This window comes from Tiliqua scincoides, chromosome 6 (genome assembly GCF_035046505.1).
Source record: "Tiliqua scincoides isolate rTilSci1 chromosome 6, rTilSci1.hap2, whole genome shotgun sequence".
Taxonomy (NCBI): domain Eukaryota; kingdom Metazoa; phylum Chordata; class Lepidosauria; order Squamata; family Scincidae; genus Tiliqua; species Tiliqua scincoides.
The window spans coordinates 11785802-11799942 of NC_089826.1; the positions used below are offsets into that span (position 1 = coordinate 11785802).

At 45.2% G+C, this 14141-nt stretch overlaps 1 protein-coding gene across 1 annotated transcript in view; it reads left to right on the top strand.

The window, feature by feature from the left end:
- Positions 1–3591: 3591 nt before the first annotated feature.
- The window catches only part of ARHGAP24 (Rho GTPase activating protein 24), a 132071-nt gene continuing 121521 nt past the window's right edge, over positions 3592–14141 (top strand). Inside the window, exon 1 of the mRNA XM_066631829.1 lies at positions 3592–3832. Within this exon, the coding sequence (XP_066487926.1) occupies positions 3820–3832 (13 nt within the window). The 5' untranslated portion in view covers positions 3592–3819. The remainder of the gene's footprint in view (positions 3833–14141) is intronic.

The window sequence follows — 14141 nt, forward strand, 5'->3', positions numbered from 1 at the left end:
GTTCATCGAGTTTTTGTGTGCTTATTATCTATGAATCAACTTGCATAGGATTGGGCTGCTATCAAAATCAATATAAAGTGCTCCAGCTGTGCTGAATTTGACGTTGGACTACTTTTCATTCATCTTTTGACTGCAGTCTCGACTGTGTTATAACTCCATAGCATTCCACTCCTGAACCTAGTTCCACATTAGCCATCGGCTTGTGCACAAACTGGAATGGAATCTGGCTCTCGTTCCCACCGGTTTGTTGACTTTGCAGGGCTAACAGGTGTTAAAACTAATAAAAACTTTGTGACTCAACTGAGCCCGTCAAAAGCAAGCAACTGTCCATCCGATGTGACATAGCGATGAGTTACTGCCAGAATGGGAGTGAATGAAACTGCAGTCCTGAGCAACTACTAAGGTGCAAGCCCCACTGAGTTCACTGGGATTTAATTCTGAGTAAGTGTGTTCAGGGTTGTGCTGTTAGAGAAAGGCGAGCTGCTGTTGCTAATTTGACTAGATACTTTTGCTGACAGTGAATAGGATTTCCTAAAGAGATGTGTTTGCCACCGCATAAACTGCACAGTGCTCTTTTATGGTAGTGTATTTTATTCCCATTTAAACAAGAGACACAGGCTAGATTCACAGAATGACTATAAAGCAGCTTGAGATGTGGTAGTGCAAACAGTGGTTAGTGCCACAACAGTGAAAGCAATGTCACTTTTAAGTGGGGAAAAGCCAGCATGCTCACTCTTTTTGCTCAGAAAGCCCCAAAAGTACATACCTGGTCAGTGTCATGAATATGTACAGTTCAGGCCTAGTAGCATTGCAAGGCCTGAACCAAGCTAAAACAGTAACACAGAAGTGGCTTGCATTTCCTAGCTGCTAGGATTTACAACTCAATGGAAGGTGATTATGTAACACCTAGGCAGCCAGAAAGACGCCCATCAAGGATGGAATGCAGCTATAGATCTCCAGGGGGGGAGGGAAGAGCTGAGAGGGTGAGCTTCCAGCCCCACTTCCGGAGGACAGGGTCTTTGTTCCTGGTCTCTTCGTGAGAGAGGTGGTGGGTGCACATCCTGCCCCACCAGGACCATGTGGCCATAGGTAACTGGCCTGAGGATCTACAAAAGAAGCTGACCCAGGTGAGGGTTAGAGAATAATAGAGTTAGCCAGTTAGCTTTGTTGTTTTATGCTGATATGTTTCCTAGAAGTTTTTATGCCTCTAGCATTTGCTGCCTTTTGTAACTTTTTGTAACCCTATGTACTTAATAAAGTAAAAATCCTTTTACCATGTTGGTTCATTGTCTGTTGGGGACAAAGGTTCAGAATCCTGCCTAGCCGTTCAGCAAGCTACCAAAAATCCTCATTGTGGACTAGAAACTTGAGGAGTGAGACTTTAAGTAAAGAAAGTGCTCAGTGCCTACAAGGGATATAGTTAAGCCTAGAGGGTCTTGGTTTCCCTGGACTGAGACACTGGCTTTTACAGGGTGGTGGCAGTACTACCGAACAGGGATCTTTGAGGGCTCTAGGGTTCAGAACCAACAACTCTGAGCACCCAAAACCTTGGGAGTGAGTCAGGCACCCAAGCATGCTCAAGACTATGCTCGTATCCTGTATCCCAGTGTGTAGGCCATTGTTCTAAAAATGTAAACCAACTTGAGTGTTGGCTGACTGCTGAATATTCATCGTGATTGTTATCCTTGACAGTAATACCTCCCAGAACACTGCTTTCTAAAGCACTGTTTCATTATAATGCTCTTCATCCTAGTTTTTTTCAATATTATAAAAAAGGAAAAGCTTAAAATCCATAAAACTTTCAAAATGTCAGTGCAGAAGAGTACACTTTTCTGCATTGTGCTTTCAGCCCACAGAAGCTTTGTATTCTGGCTAGGACTGCACTGATGAGAGCCATGTGTTGTGGCTAGCAGGAGGCCAATTGCTTGATGCCCAGATATCCTTCAGGAGAAGAAACAGCAGGCAAAGCGATTTACCTAGATACCTTTTTTTTCATCCAGTAGCCTGTTGTTCCCAAGGATGTCACAACCTGGTTCATCCTTCTAGCAATAGCTCTTCCCATCATCTTCCACCAAGCAGGAATAACAACAGCAGCAGTGGTCATTTATGTACCAGGCTCCAACCTAATGCACTGGTAAATACAATACTGTGAGTACATCTACTTAAAACCATGTTATAATTACTACCCTGGAGCACTGTTTCACACAGCACACTGTTTTCCAGGAACACATTCACAGGAGATACTGCTGTACATGAATATAGCAAGTACATAAATAAATATCTGTGCCTCCCTACCCATTAATTATTGAAGCACAGCATTGTTTGCTCATGGCAAGCATGGATGGAACATGAGCATGTCCATGCTTTCAGTGAGGGCCTGAACTAATTTTAGTCTCTCTTGTAGCTTGCTGATAGTTAACTAGCTACTTGGTCACATGGCATTCAGCCCAAGGGTGATTTGGGCAAGTGCTTGGGAAAAAAAATAAAAACAAAAACAAACCAGCCCAATTTTTTGTCCCTGTGCAGTAAGGCACTTGATTTTGGAGCCTGGGGGAAATGGAGGGGAAAATGGACGTGCTTTTTGTATTGAAATTGCCATTCCAAAGAGATGAGTAAGCTTAAGGACAATGATACACAAAAGTAAAATGACTATAGAGGACTTGTACTAGAGTTGTTTATATATTGTGTATTTGTACAGCATGCTTAGACCACAATTGTACTTACTTGGGAGTAAGTCACATTGCACCTAGTAGAACTTACTTTTGATCAAATCTTTTTAGGATGAGGTTTAGAACCTTAATTTCTAAAATTTCATTTTGCTATGTGTACATGCGCACACTGGTCTTTCTTTCACTTGGGGTGCAATCAACTCGATTGCTATCCTGTTCAGCCCCCATTGAAATGAACTGGCCTTGTAGCCTGTATCTAAGGAAGAAGCATGAATCAGTTTAGCACGCAGTCATCTGACTTCCAGGGTTTCATTCCACAAATTCCTTTGACATCCATCACAGCTATTAAATCTTTTGAAAAATCTTCTTTCCAACCTCCTTCTTTAAGAGATCCTTTTGCAGGAACTGAGTCAAGGCACCAGATCAGTTTAGAGTTACTTTTTTAAAAAGTAGCCCCGAATACTCCCCCCTCCCGTAAATTATTAGACGGTTTTGCTGGGGTGGGGATGATAAAACTTTTCCTTTAATTGTCTGTAAGTAAAAAGTGTTGGTCTCTTCCTTTCTTTTGATCTTATTTGGTTTAAACACTAAGGAATCCTCTCTCTCTCTCTCTCTCTCTCTCTCTCTCTCTCTCTCTCCATACACACACTTGAATAGAACTGGTGATGACAAACTATAATCTAAAAATACTTCTCTCTGTATTTTGTTTATGATTGGCAAGATTGTTTATGATGGTCTGTAGCCTGGCTCAAAGTCAGTGCCCCTCTTGGATTCTCTGATTCATTGCTCTCCTGACCCCCTCTTTGCCTCCAGCTGCAATTTCTGTAGCTCAGCACCACTTTCAAAGGCAAACAGTTCCCTGGCGCTCAGGGTGCCTCATCCCTCTCTGGGCTCCCGCTGGTTCACCTTGCACTGGCCTTGTGTACTCTGCTTACCTGAGTTCAACAGCTCTCGGTATGCCTGCGCAGGAGAGAAGTTGTTGTCATTCCTGCGTGATGGTGTCATGGGAGAAACTGCAGCCAGCACACTGATAGTGGGAGTACAGGAGCCAGTCTGGGAAGCAGCATACAGAGGCAGCAGCAGTAGCAGCAGCTCTGGCTGGGAGAGCTGGAAGTGTCTACATCTGTAGCTGGCCCTTTCCTTGGAGTGCATGTTAGACGAAGGTGAGAGTTCAGACTTGCTTTAGATTGCTTGCATGTTTTCAGCTGTTGGGGCTGGCAGTGGGATTGCTGTGCCCACCTCATTTCCATCTCCATCCTCTCCGACTACTGCCAAAACCTAGAAGGCATATTGTGTGAATTTCTTGGGAAATTTCCGTGCGTCCTAATCCATCTTAACACACCACAACTGACAATGAGGATTTGGAAGTAAAGAGTCGGGAGGCGTCGGGTTTAGTTTCTGATTTTGTTTTTTTGTTTCCCAAGTGATGGTGTTTTCAGGTGAAACTGACTAATTATAACAGATTAATTCAAAGTCTAGCTGAAGCACTACTAACCTGTACATTTTAATTTTGGGAATCTGTTGTCTTGGCAGGTTCAATGTTTATTTTTAACTCATTGTTTCAAACCAAGATAGGGTTTCAAACGTGTAGGGTTCTTTTTTCTCTGCTAATTAAATTCAGGGCTTTTTATGATAGTCTAACATTACCAATAGTAAAACTGAGCCCTGTGAGTTAGTTGTAACTCAGGGCTGAAGTGGACATTCAGTGAAAGCTGTACACCCCTTCTTATTTGAGATGACGTACCCGTGGGCATCTGTTGTAGTGGTTTTATATGCTGACATGAAAAGTGAGCTGAATAAACTCCAGTCATAGGTGCATCACTTTTCTTGCAATTCATAAGTCTGGCATTGTGCACTTAAGGTCTCGTTTTTGAAATTATAGTGTAATAACTTAACTGCACAAGAGATATGTATGAAATACAATTTTAACAAAGACCCAGTGGACCCAGAACTCCATATATACTGCAAATGCAAGCCTTCTGAATTCTACTAACTGAATCTAAACTCTGTATCTTAATCCATTTCCGTCCAGCCCACAGGTGTACACAATTGGTCCCTGTTGTGTATATGCAACGTTGGGCAGAAGTGGCTTAAATACTTTATGAAAATTAGGAAAGTTGCATACATTTACATGCCATACTTTTCTTTATTTTCACAACCTGTTTAAATTCTTTTTCCCCAGTAACTCAAATCATTTCTAACTTTTCTCCTTATTATAAATGAGGAACTATAGATGAGCCCCACAGTTATCTGAGGTCATTATGCAGGGGTGGGAGCCACAGAATGTGGTGAGAAGTGTTCCTAATGAAGAAGACTCATCTTCTGACCACCTGAAGCCGTAGCCACATTGCAACAACTTTCCCAGCTTTAGTTGGAGTGGAACCATGGAGTGGAACTATGGTTCAGTGGAAGAGTGTGTGTTTTGCACACCAATGGTCCCCAGTTCCACCCTGGTACCTCAAGACATAGCTAGGAAAAACCCCTGACTGAAAAGGGAGAGAAACTCTAGGAACTAATGGTCGAATCCTTTCCAACATTCCACACTTGGTGTAGCTGTGTTAATGGGGCTTGTGCTGTATCCTGTGGTGGGTGGGTAGTTATGGAGTCCTCCACAAGGTAAACTGCACCGGGCTGGAAAGTTGTAGTGGATTGGGCCTTAAGGCTTCTGTGGCCAGAGTTATCACCTCATGAGAAATTCATTTTCCAACTTTCAAGGCCACGTTCACCAAGTCTAACTAATAAACCGACGTTTCACCCTAAACCCTGTAGAGCATTATCAAGGGAATAAAGAAAAATACAACTAAGCTAACACCTGGAAATCCTGAAACCCACTAGGAGCAAGAATAAACTGTCTGTTCTAAGGCCACTGAAGCCTTAGTTCCTGCATGAGACATTTTTACAGTGAAAATGGGTTTGGGGATATGTGACACTGTGGAGGAAAAGAATAAAGAAAGTTTATTCTTTCTCCTAGTGGGTTTCAGGATTTCTAGGCGTTCACTTTGTTAGGCCATCTTGGTCAGGCTCAGTAAAAGACCACACAGAGAGCTGAGGAACGGGCAAAGGGGACTTTATTGCTACAACAGTAGACCCCTCTCAGTTATGTCACTGGTGGGGCTGGTTCTCTGGGCAAAACTTAAACAGAATGATGGCAACACCCAGCTCAGTCATCCAAGAAAATAAAAGTGGGATGTTCCCTGTTCAAAGGAAGCTGAAACAAGCTTGAGCAGAGCCCACTCACAGAGTCCCTTCCTGTGTCCATTGTACATAACATAAGAACAGCCCCTCTGGATCAGGCCATAGGCCCATCTAGTCCAGCTTCCTCTATCTCACAGCGGCCCACCAAATGCCCCAGGGAGCACACACAGATAACAGTGTACCTTGTCTGTGGTGATGTGGCATCCAAGTTAGTCCTTGTCCCCACCCGTTTTAGGCTGGCATGCCCCTGGGTCAGTTCCTCAGATGGGTTCCTCTCCCCAGGCAGTCTTCCAAGGGAGCGGCACGGTTCCAGCTTTTACAACAGAAGGGGAGGTAATAAGGCTTTCAACAGACCATAAGTGGAACCGGCAGCAATTTTCCACAAGTCTAACTTATCTCCAGCCCTACAGTCAGTCTGGCCTTGGGGAGAGGGGGGCAGGCAGGCAGCTGAAGGTGATGGTTATTCTCAAGGTGCGTCAAGTTGCTCCCTTTACTCAGCATGGGTACATGATACTACCTATTGCTTCGTGTCCGCCCCCCCCCCCCCGGCTGATCTTGACAGTTGCTTTTATCCTTGTCCCAACCCAGAGAATCCGCCTCAGCTGTGGCCAGCTAGTGGCTGAGCCCCAACTTCGGCGGAACATCAGGCCGGGAGGAGCCATCGACTTTCCTTCCCGCGCTGGCCTGACGGGGTCTTCAGTATGCAAAGCATGTGCTCTTTCACTCAGTTATGGCTCTTCTCCAAAGTAAAAGGTGCATTAGAAACACTACAGTGGCACGTAAGGTAAACCTACTCTGTATCCCTAGTAGCCATTGAGAATCTAACAGGATTGCCCAGTCCTTGATTCTGTTTCTTTTATCACTCTAATGTGACCGAATGTTTTGATAGCATCACAGAAAGAATGGGCTTGGCAAACACATGCTTGTGCGCATTGTGGATAACTGAATTGTGCCACAGTGGATGTATGCTGGAGGTGAGTGTTGCCAGGCTTCCAGGAGCTCCGGCAAAAGGGAACAGGATTAGCTTGCTGGCATGCAGGCTAACTGTTCATTCTTCTTGCATTTGACTGTGCCTCATGTGCTGATTGGCACTGAAGGGTACTCATCATGATCCATTTCAGGTCTGGGACTGGCAAGCTGTGCCTGGAGCAGGGAGCCAGGTTGGCAAGCAATATGGCAGCACCAGTAGATAAGATCTTTGGAGAGCTTCTAAGGCAATGATCCACAACCTGAAGGGAAATGAGTCTGTGGGTCAGATGATATCAGGAGTTCCAGTCAGGGAAGGGGAAAATATGTTATGTTTCAGTATTCCAAGGCTACGGCATCACAATTTTAGTACCTATACAGGGGAAATCACAGGTGCCTGGGATTTTTGTAGCTCTGTTGTACGTGTTCCTGAATGTGGCAGATAAGGTGTATCTCCAACTTTCTGTTTTGGCCTCTGAGGTTAAATGAAGCTCTTTGCCTGGTCTGCTGACACAGCAAATAGGAAGCCTCCCATCTAAATAGCTTCTCATCTAAAGGCGGAACTAATTCCTCTCTGTTGTCCAGAGCTTTAGAACAGCACTATGTGACTTACTCCTAGAGCAGCGTTTCTCAGCGCCATTCCCCCAACATACCACTTGTGGTCATGCTGTCCTTGGAGGTGCCACTGGAAGTAACTGGCAATGATGTCATCGCCAGTTACTTCTGGTTTCAGAGAAGATCAGTAAGAGGTTCAGTGGGCGGAAGAGCTTTTTCTTGTGCTCAGAAACCATGTGCTAGAGCTCTGCCCACCAGCTCTAGCTTCCTATCACCATTGGAAGCTCTCATTGTGATCTTACTGCCCAGCAATGGGTGCTACACACACCACTCAACATCACCCACCATACCACTGGTGGTACCTGTACCACTGGTTGAGAACCACTGGCTCCCAGAAGACAGAGACTTCTGGAAGCAAGGCTTTGCTGTTGTTAATACCTTGTGCTGGAGTTTGCCACCAAAGTGAGATCCACTTTGGCAAACCATGTGAGTGCTTGAGAGGGATTACCATTATATATACTACACTACGCAAACATCTTTAAAAACCCTCCAGGAAAATAAAACCCCAATAACAAGCTGAGAAGGTTAATTAGAATTGCCACAGCCCAAATGCCCGGTCCCATTTGCATTGCCTAGTTACTGTAAATGTTTTCTGCCTTATTTACGTGCACGACTGATGCTCAGTCCTTAGTTTGAGATTTATTAACCTCAAAGGGCACCTTTGTCCACTTGCCTCTGTTAAGAGCTGTTGCAGCTCCGTTCCTTGTATCTTTGCCCGGAAAGCATAAAAAACTATTCTGCCATTTGTCACAGCTTTGCTCTGGTTTGGTGTTGTCTTGTTATGTCGAATGAATTCAGAGCACCCACAGAGGGTGACTTTGAATTGCCAGCCCTTTCTCTGTTTGGAAAGTCAGCGCAACCTTTGGAATGCAAAATAAAGTAGCAGACCTGAACCGACAACCAGCTATTGCATTTTCATCGAAGGATTTGGTCACGGAACAGTCTGCAAGGAACTAAGGAAAAAATCAGCTTTGCAGAGCAGTTCTTCCCAATGTGAGAGCTTTATGAGACAAGTCCTTTTGTCATAGTTGTGCATCGATAGCTCCTTCTGCTGCTGCTTCAAACTGTGAAGCTACAGGAGCAGTGCAAAAACTGTTCTCTTTGAGCAGAAATGATCATGGAGGAACCCAAACACTTAGCCCCTTTCAGTTGCAGATTCTGATCACTTCCTTGCTTCTCTAATGGCATCCTTGGTAGTTTGGATAGAAGCAAGTTGGACCTACATATGAAGAGCCCCTCTGAATCAGGCTAAAGGACCATCTAGTTCAGCTTCCTGTATCTCACAGTGGCCCCACCAAATACCCCAGGGAGCACACCTGATAACAAGAGTCCTGCATCCTGGTGCCCTCCCCTGCATCTAGCATTCTGAGGTAGCCTACTTCTAAAATCAGGAGGGTGCACATACACATCAGGGCTTGTAACCTGTGATAGACTTTCCCCCCAGAAATTTGTCCAATCCACTTTTAAAGACATCCAGGCCAGATGCCATCATCACATGCTGTGGCAAGGAGTTCCACAGCTACGTGCTGGGTAAAGAAATTTTTTCTTTGTTGACTCCCCAACACTCAATTTTAGTGGCTGTCCCCTGGTTCTGGTGTTGTGTGAGAGGAAAAAGAACATCCCTCTATCCATTCTAGCCACCCCCTGCATACTTTTGTATGTCTCAATCATGTCGTCTGTCGTCGTCCCCCGGCGCCTTTTTTCTAGACTGAAGAGCCCAAAACACTGACCCCTCAGTGTCAGATCTGCTAGAGATACAGTTCAAGAGGAATTTGTCCAGGACAAATGAAGGCTTGCATGTTTCTAAGCAATGTTTTGACAGTATGAACATTGATCTTTTATACTTTTAAATCTCTGACCGGAGCTGACTGCATCTCGTCTGTGTTACATACACATCCGAATGCATGTGCACAAACACGAAGGCACTGTGTGGTGCACAGCCTACCGTTTCACATACTGCAGCTACTTTAACCCCAAAGAACAAACCCTACTGTGGCTTTCAAATTGGTGAAGGGCATCTAGTGTAGAATAAATGAATATAGTATGCAGCAGAGGTAACAGAGCCACATATAATGAGGGAAGGAGCTCAGGTGTTCAAGCAAGTTGCTGTTTTCATCTGTGGAAAGTTGGGCGGGGGAGATACAAAGCGAAAAGGCTCTTTGAATTATTTTGACATGATTGGCACTGGAGGCCAGAAGGTTGGCCACCAGACTAGCATAGTAAACCACAAAACTAGTTTAGGAGCCAAGTCCTAGTGTTGCTCTCTTTGCAGTAAGGAATTCTGTGACTCTCCCATTATGTGCTTTACTTTCATTTTATTCCTCAGTGACCACCCCTGCGTTAACATAACATAAGAACATAAGAACAGCCCCACTGGATCAGACCATAGGCCCATCTAGTCCAGCTTTCTGTATCTCACAGCGGCCCACCAAATGCCCCAGGGAGCACACCAGATAACAGGAGACCTCATCCTGGTGCCCTCCCTTGCATCTGGCCTTCTGACATAGCCCATTTCTAAAATCAGGAGGTTGTGCATACACATCCTCCAGAAACTTGTCCAATCCCCTTTTAAAGGCGTCCAGGCCAGATGCCGTCACCACATCCTGTGGCAAGGATTCTTCCCACGTTCTTCCCCTCTCACACATGCACACATTTGTGTAAGTCTGCCTCATTGCTTCAGTCCTCAAAATAACTTTGTGATGGCCCTATGTTTTGAGGAGCAATCTTAGTGAGTGCCTAGCATCCATTTTTCTAATCACCATCTGGAAACCAGGAAGTAACATAAAGTCTGAGGCTCAATGGCAGAGCACGTGCTTTGTGTGCAGAAAGTCCCATGTTCAGTCCCTGGCATCTCCAGTGGAAAGGGCATCAATTGGGAGAGCTGGGAAAGATGCTACTGCTTGAGACTTAGGAGAACAACTGCCAATCAGCATAAACAATACAGTGGGACCTCATTATCCATGGGTTTGGCATCCATGGATTTGACTCAACACAAGTGAGGAGCCCATGTCTAGAGAATGTTGGTTGACTTCTGGCTCCCCCCTCCCTGCAGATTTAATTATCCACAGACTTCTGTATCGGGGGAGGGAACCAGGAATGGGTCCCCTGTAGATACTGAGGGCTGACTGTACTGAGCTAGGTGGACCAGTGGTCTGATGCACTATTGGGAAGCTTTAAATTAATGAATCCTTGTTTCAACATTCAGGTTCTGTTCTGATTGCTAGATTTCTTAGCCCTTAGAAAGGGCTTTCATTATACAGTACCTTTCCCTGCAGTTCCACGCTATGCATATTCACAGAAAGTGGCAAAAACTATTGCGGTGTGACATGGAGTACCTTAAGCTCACAAAGGTCACACTTGATTGTGAATGGTTAAACCAATACTTGTGGCATGACTTTTTCACCTTGATGGGATAGTGTCAGAAAGCTAGTTGTGAGTTATCATTGCTGCAGTTCAGTTGTTCTTGTTGTTGAGCATTAAGATTAAAAATGACTTACCTGTCCTTTGTTGTCCATGCGGCTTTCAGCCCAGTCCTACTGGGGTGGACTGCTGCCAGAACTGACATTCCATAGGAGACCATGGTATGCCACAATAGGCTATGTAGGACTTTGCCTTCCTTCTTTCTCCCATCGCATCATGGCGCACACACACACACGCAGGATACAGCACAAGTCTCCTTGGCATGGCTGCATTGGCAGAGGGGCTAAAGGATAGGATTGGGACCTTAGAACTCCTAGAAGGCGCAATCCTAACCCCTTATGTCAGTATTTTCCAGCACTGACATAGCGGTGCCAATGGGACGTGTGCTGCATCCTGCAGTTGGGTGTCACTCATGGAGGCCTCCTCAAAGTAAAGGAGTGTTTGTTCACTTACCTCAGAGCTGCGTTGCCCTTATGCCAGTGCTGGAAAGCACTGACATAAGGGGTTAGGATTGCGCCCTAAGTCTGTTTACATTCTCAAGTGTTCTGGTTGTTTTCAGCGTTTGCAGTTTCAAAAATATTAGATTTGTATCAGTCAAATTACTTGGTAGTTTTTGTTTTTTTTTAAATCAGCTGACTTGGGGTTCATTGCTCTGTTTCCTCCTAATCAGTGATGTGCAGCGCAATTCTATCTTGCACTGGAACAGGCAAACCAGGAGGCTTGTGCTGTATCCAGTGTGAGATAGGGCTGCAAAGTGGCTTAGCCAAAGGTAAGGGGAAAGTCTTCCCCTTCCTCTAGGGTAAACCGCTGCAGCCCCTATGGGTTTCCTCGAATTTGCACCACCTCCTGAGGTGGCACAAGTCCAAGGAGAGCAAAGTGCCAGGTCCCAGCCCCGCCTCCTGCTCCCCCCATCCCCGGCACTGCCCTCCGCCTGCCCCCCAACCCAGAACTTCCTCCTGCCTCCTCCCACTTCCCCACCCACCCGAGTGCCTTGCGTTGGCCAAGCTCAGCTGACACAAGGCTCAGTCCCTCCGTCCGTGCAGACGCTGAATTCAGCCTTCGCGGGCTGGCGCTGCTCGGTGCACCAGCCTAGCTGATTCTCGAGGAGGCACAAAAGTGCCTTAAGACATGTTTTGCAACCCTCCTGGGCCAGCGTAAGGGACTCGCTCCAGCCCAAGGGTGACCTAGGATTGTGCCCTCGGTGACATAAATCACATTGCATAAATACAGGTTCAGTCCCTGGCAACTTTAACTGATGGATCCCTGGTAGCAGGAAAGCTGGAGAAAAAGAATGAGCAGCCTCTGAGAGTTAGAAAGAGTGCCTGTTGTCAGTCAGTTCTGACAACAGTATGAAGTACCCGTTTTTGAACTCAGAATAAGGAAAACTACTTATTTGCTGTAGCTAGGCTTTGACCGTATCTTAGAAGACCGTTCTTAGGGTTACTGAGAAAGGTATGTCCAGTATTTTACTAAGGTACAAGGCACATTATTTTGCACAATGAAGGCACAAGGCACAATATTTAGCACGTAAGAAGTGTGCTGCTTAAATATTACCTGTTTAGCATTAGCCACCAGGTGGCAGACTAAATAGAAAGATGTCCCACTTTCACGACAAAGACTTGGGTGGAAAAAGAGGGTTTTAAAGGGGAAAGAATTTGAAACTGTCTACCCACTGACAAAGACTTTCTCTCTTTGGGCCTTTTTGGATAATGGCTTTTCTTCCCTGAATGCATAATACGGCTTCTCTCTATATTTTACGAATGTAGATTTAACAGCATGTAGTAGAAAGGAATGGGATTAGCCTTGCTGTGTGGAAGGAGTGTGTGACACAGTGTTTTTTAATTAGGTGAGACATTCACTGATATTGGTGGGACATTTACAGCGCAATCTTAACTTGTGCTGAAACAGGCCAGCAGGCCTGCGCTGTATCCAGTGCAAGGCTTGGGCACTTACTGGCTCAGCCCTGGACAAGAAGGATCACTTCCCCTTACCCCAGGGTGAGCCACTGCAGCCCCAATGGGACTACTCGGATCTGCGCCACGTCTGGATGTAGCGCAAATCCAAGCAGCCCGGGGCAGGCTCAGGCTGCCTGGGAACGGGGTTACTCGGGCCTCAACTCAAGACTTGGCGCTATACCTCCAGCACATCCCTACCTCCCAAGATCCGGCACAGGCGGAAACAGGGCGGCTGTTCCGCTCTTGAACAGCTTTCATCCATTTCACTGAGCCTTGCTCACTGAAGTTACTGATCAATTATGCCCTTTCACATCTGGTTAGAGAGATGTGAGGCCCAAATGAAAGTCAGAAAATCGCCCTGTGACCTTAAATCAAGCTTTCACTATCTGAATCTTAATTAAAAACAAACAAGCAAACTTTGCAGTGGCTGCTGGGTAAGTTACAGAAAAAGTAGTTAACTGTTAAATTGTAGTGGATATTATTGCTCCAGGATGGAACAGATACACTTCATTTTGCTTTCAGTGATTCCACTCCTCTTATCTCTTGCCACTTTGATCATTGGATCGGTATGAAATAAGAAAAAAAGATGATTGCTGTGTTCAGATCTCCCCTGGAAATAAAAGTGCAGGTCAGAGGCTGGGAAAAAAAAATTCTAAGAAGAAAGAGTACCATTAAATATTTCTGAACAGATATATAATGGCTTACTCAGGCTTCTGTAGTGAAGGCCTATTAAATAGCTGTGATGTGTGAATTTGGTGTTTTATTTCCTAAGCTTTATCAGAAGAAAAACTGCTGTATCTTTATGGAATAAGAAATGAATTGCAGCCCGGTTCAGGAGTCAAGGCTGAAATTAACGAGGCTGTGAGACCCATTTTCTCTCTCTGCACTGCCCTTGCCTGTCCCACAAACGTCTCCTCCTCCCTTTGGTTTGTGAAATTCAGAGTGCCATTAACCAGCTCATAGATCAGCAATGAAGTACGGTATCTGCTACTCCCAGCATTTACTGGCAGGAATCTATGTTATTGAGGCTATCGTAGTGGTATGATTATTAGAACTAAATAAGAATGGTGCTTTAAAGCTTCTTTTGACCAGTAGCAGCTGAAGGGAACACACAGAACAAACTCACAGTGATTACACATAATTTATGCATTTATGAAACTGCCTTCTACAGCGTGAGACCACTGTTCCAGCTAGCTCTGTATTTTGCATATTGATTGGCAGTGGCTCTCCAGGGTTTCAGAACAGATAGATCTTTCCCAGCCTAGAGATGGCAGGGATTGAACCTGGGACCTTGTATCTTCAAAATATGTGTTCTCCCACT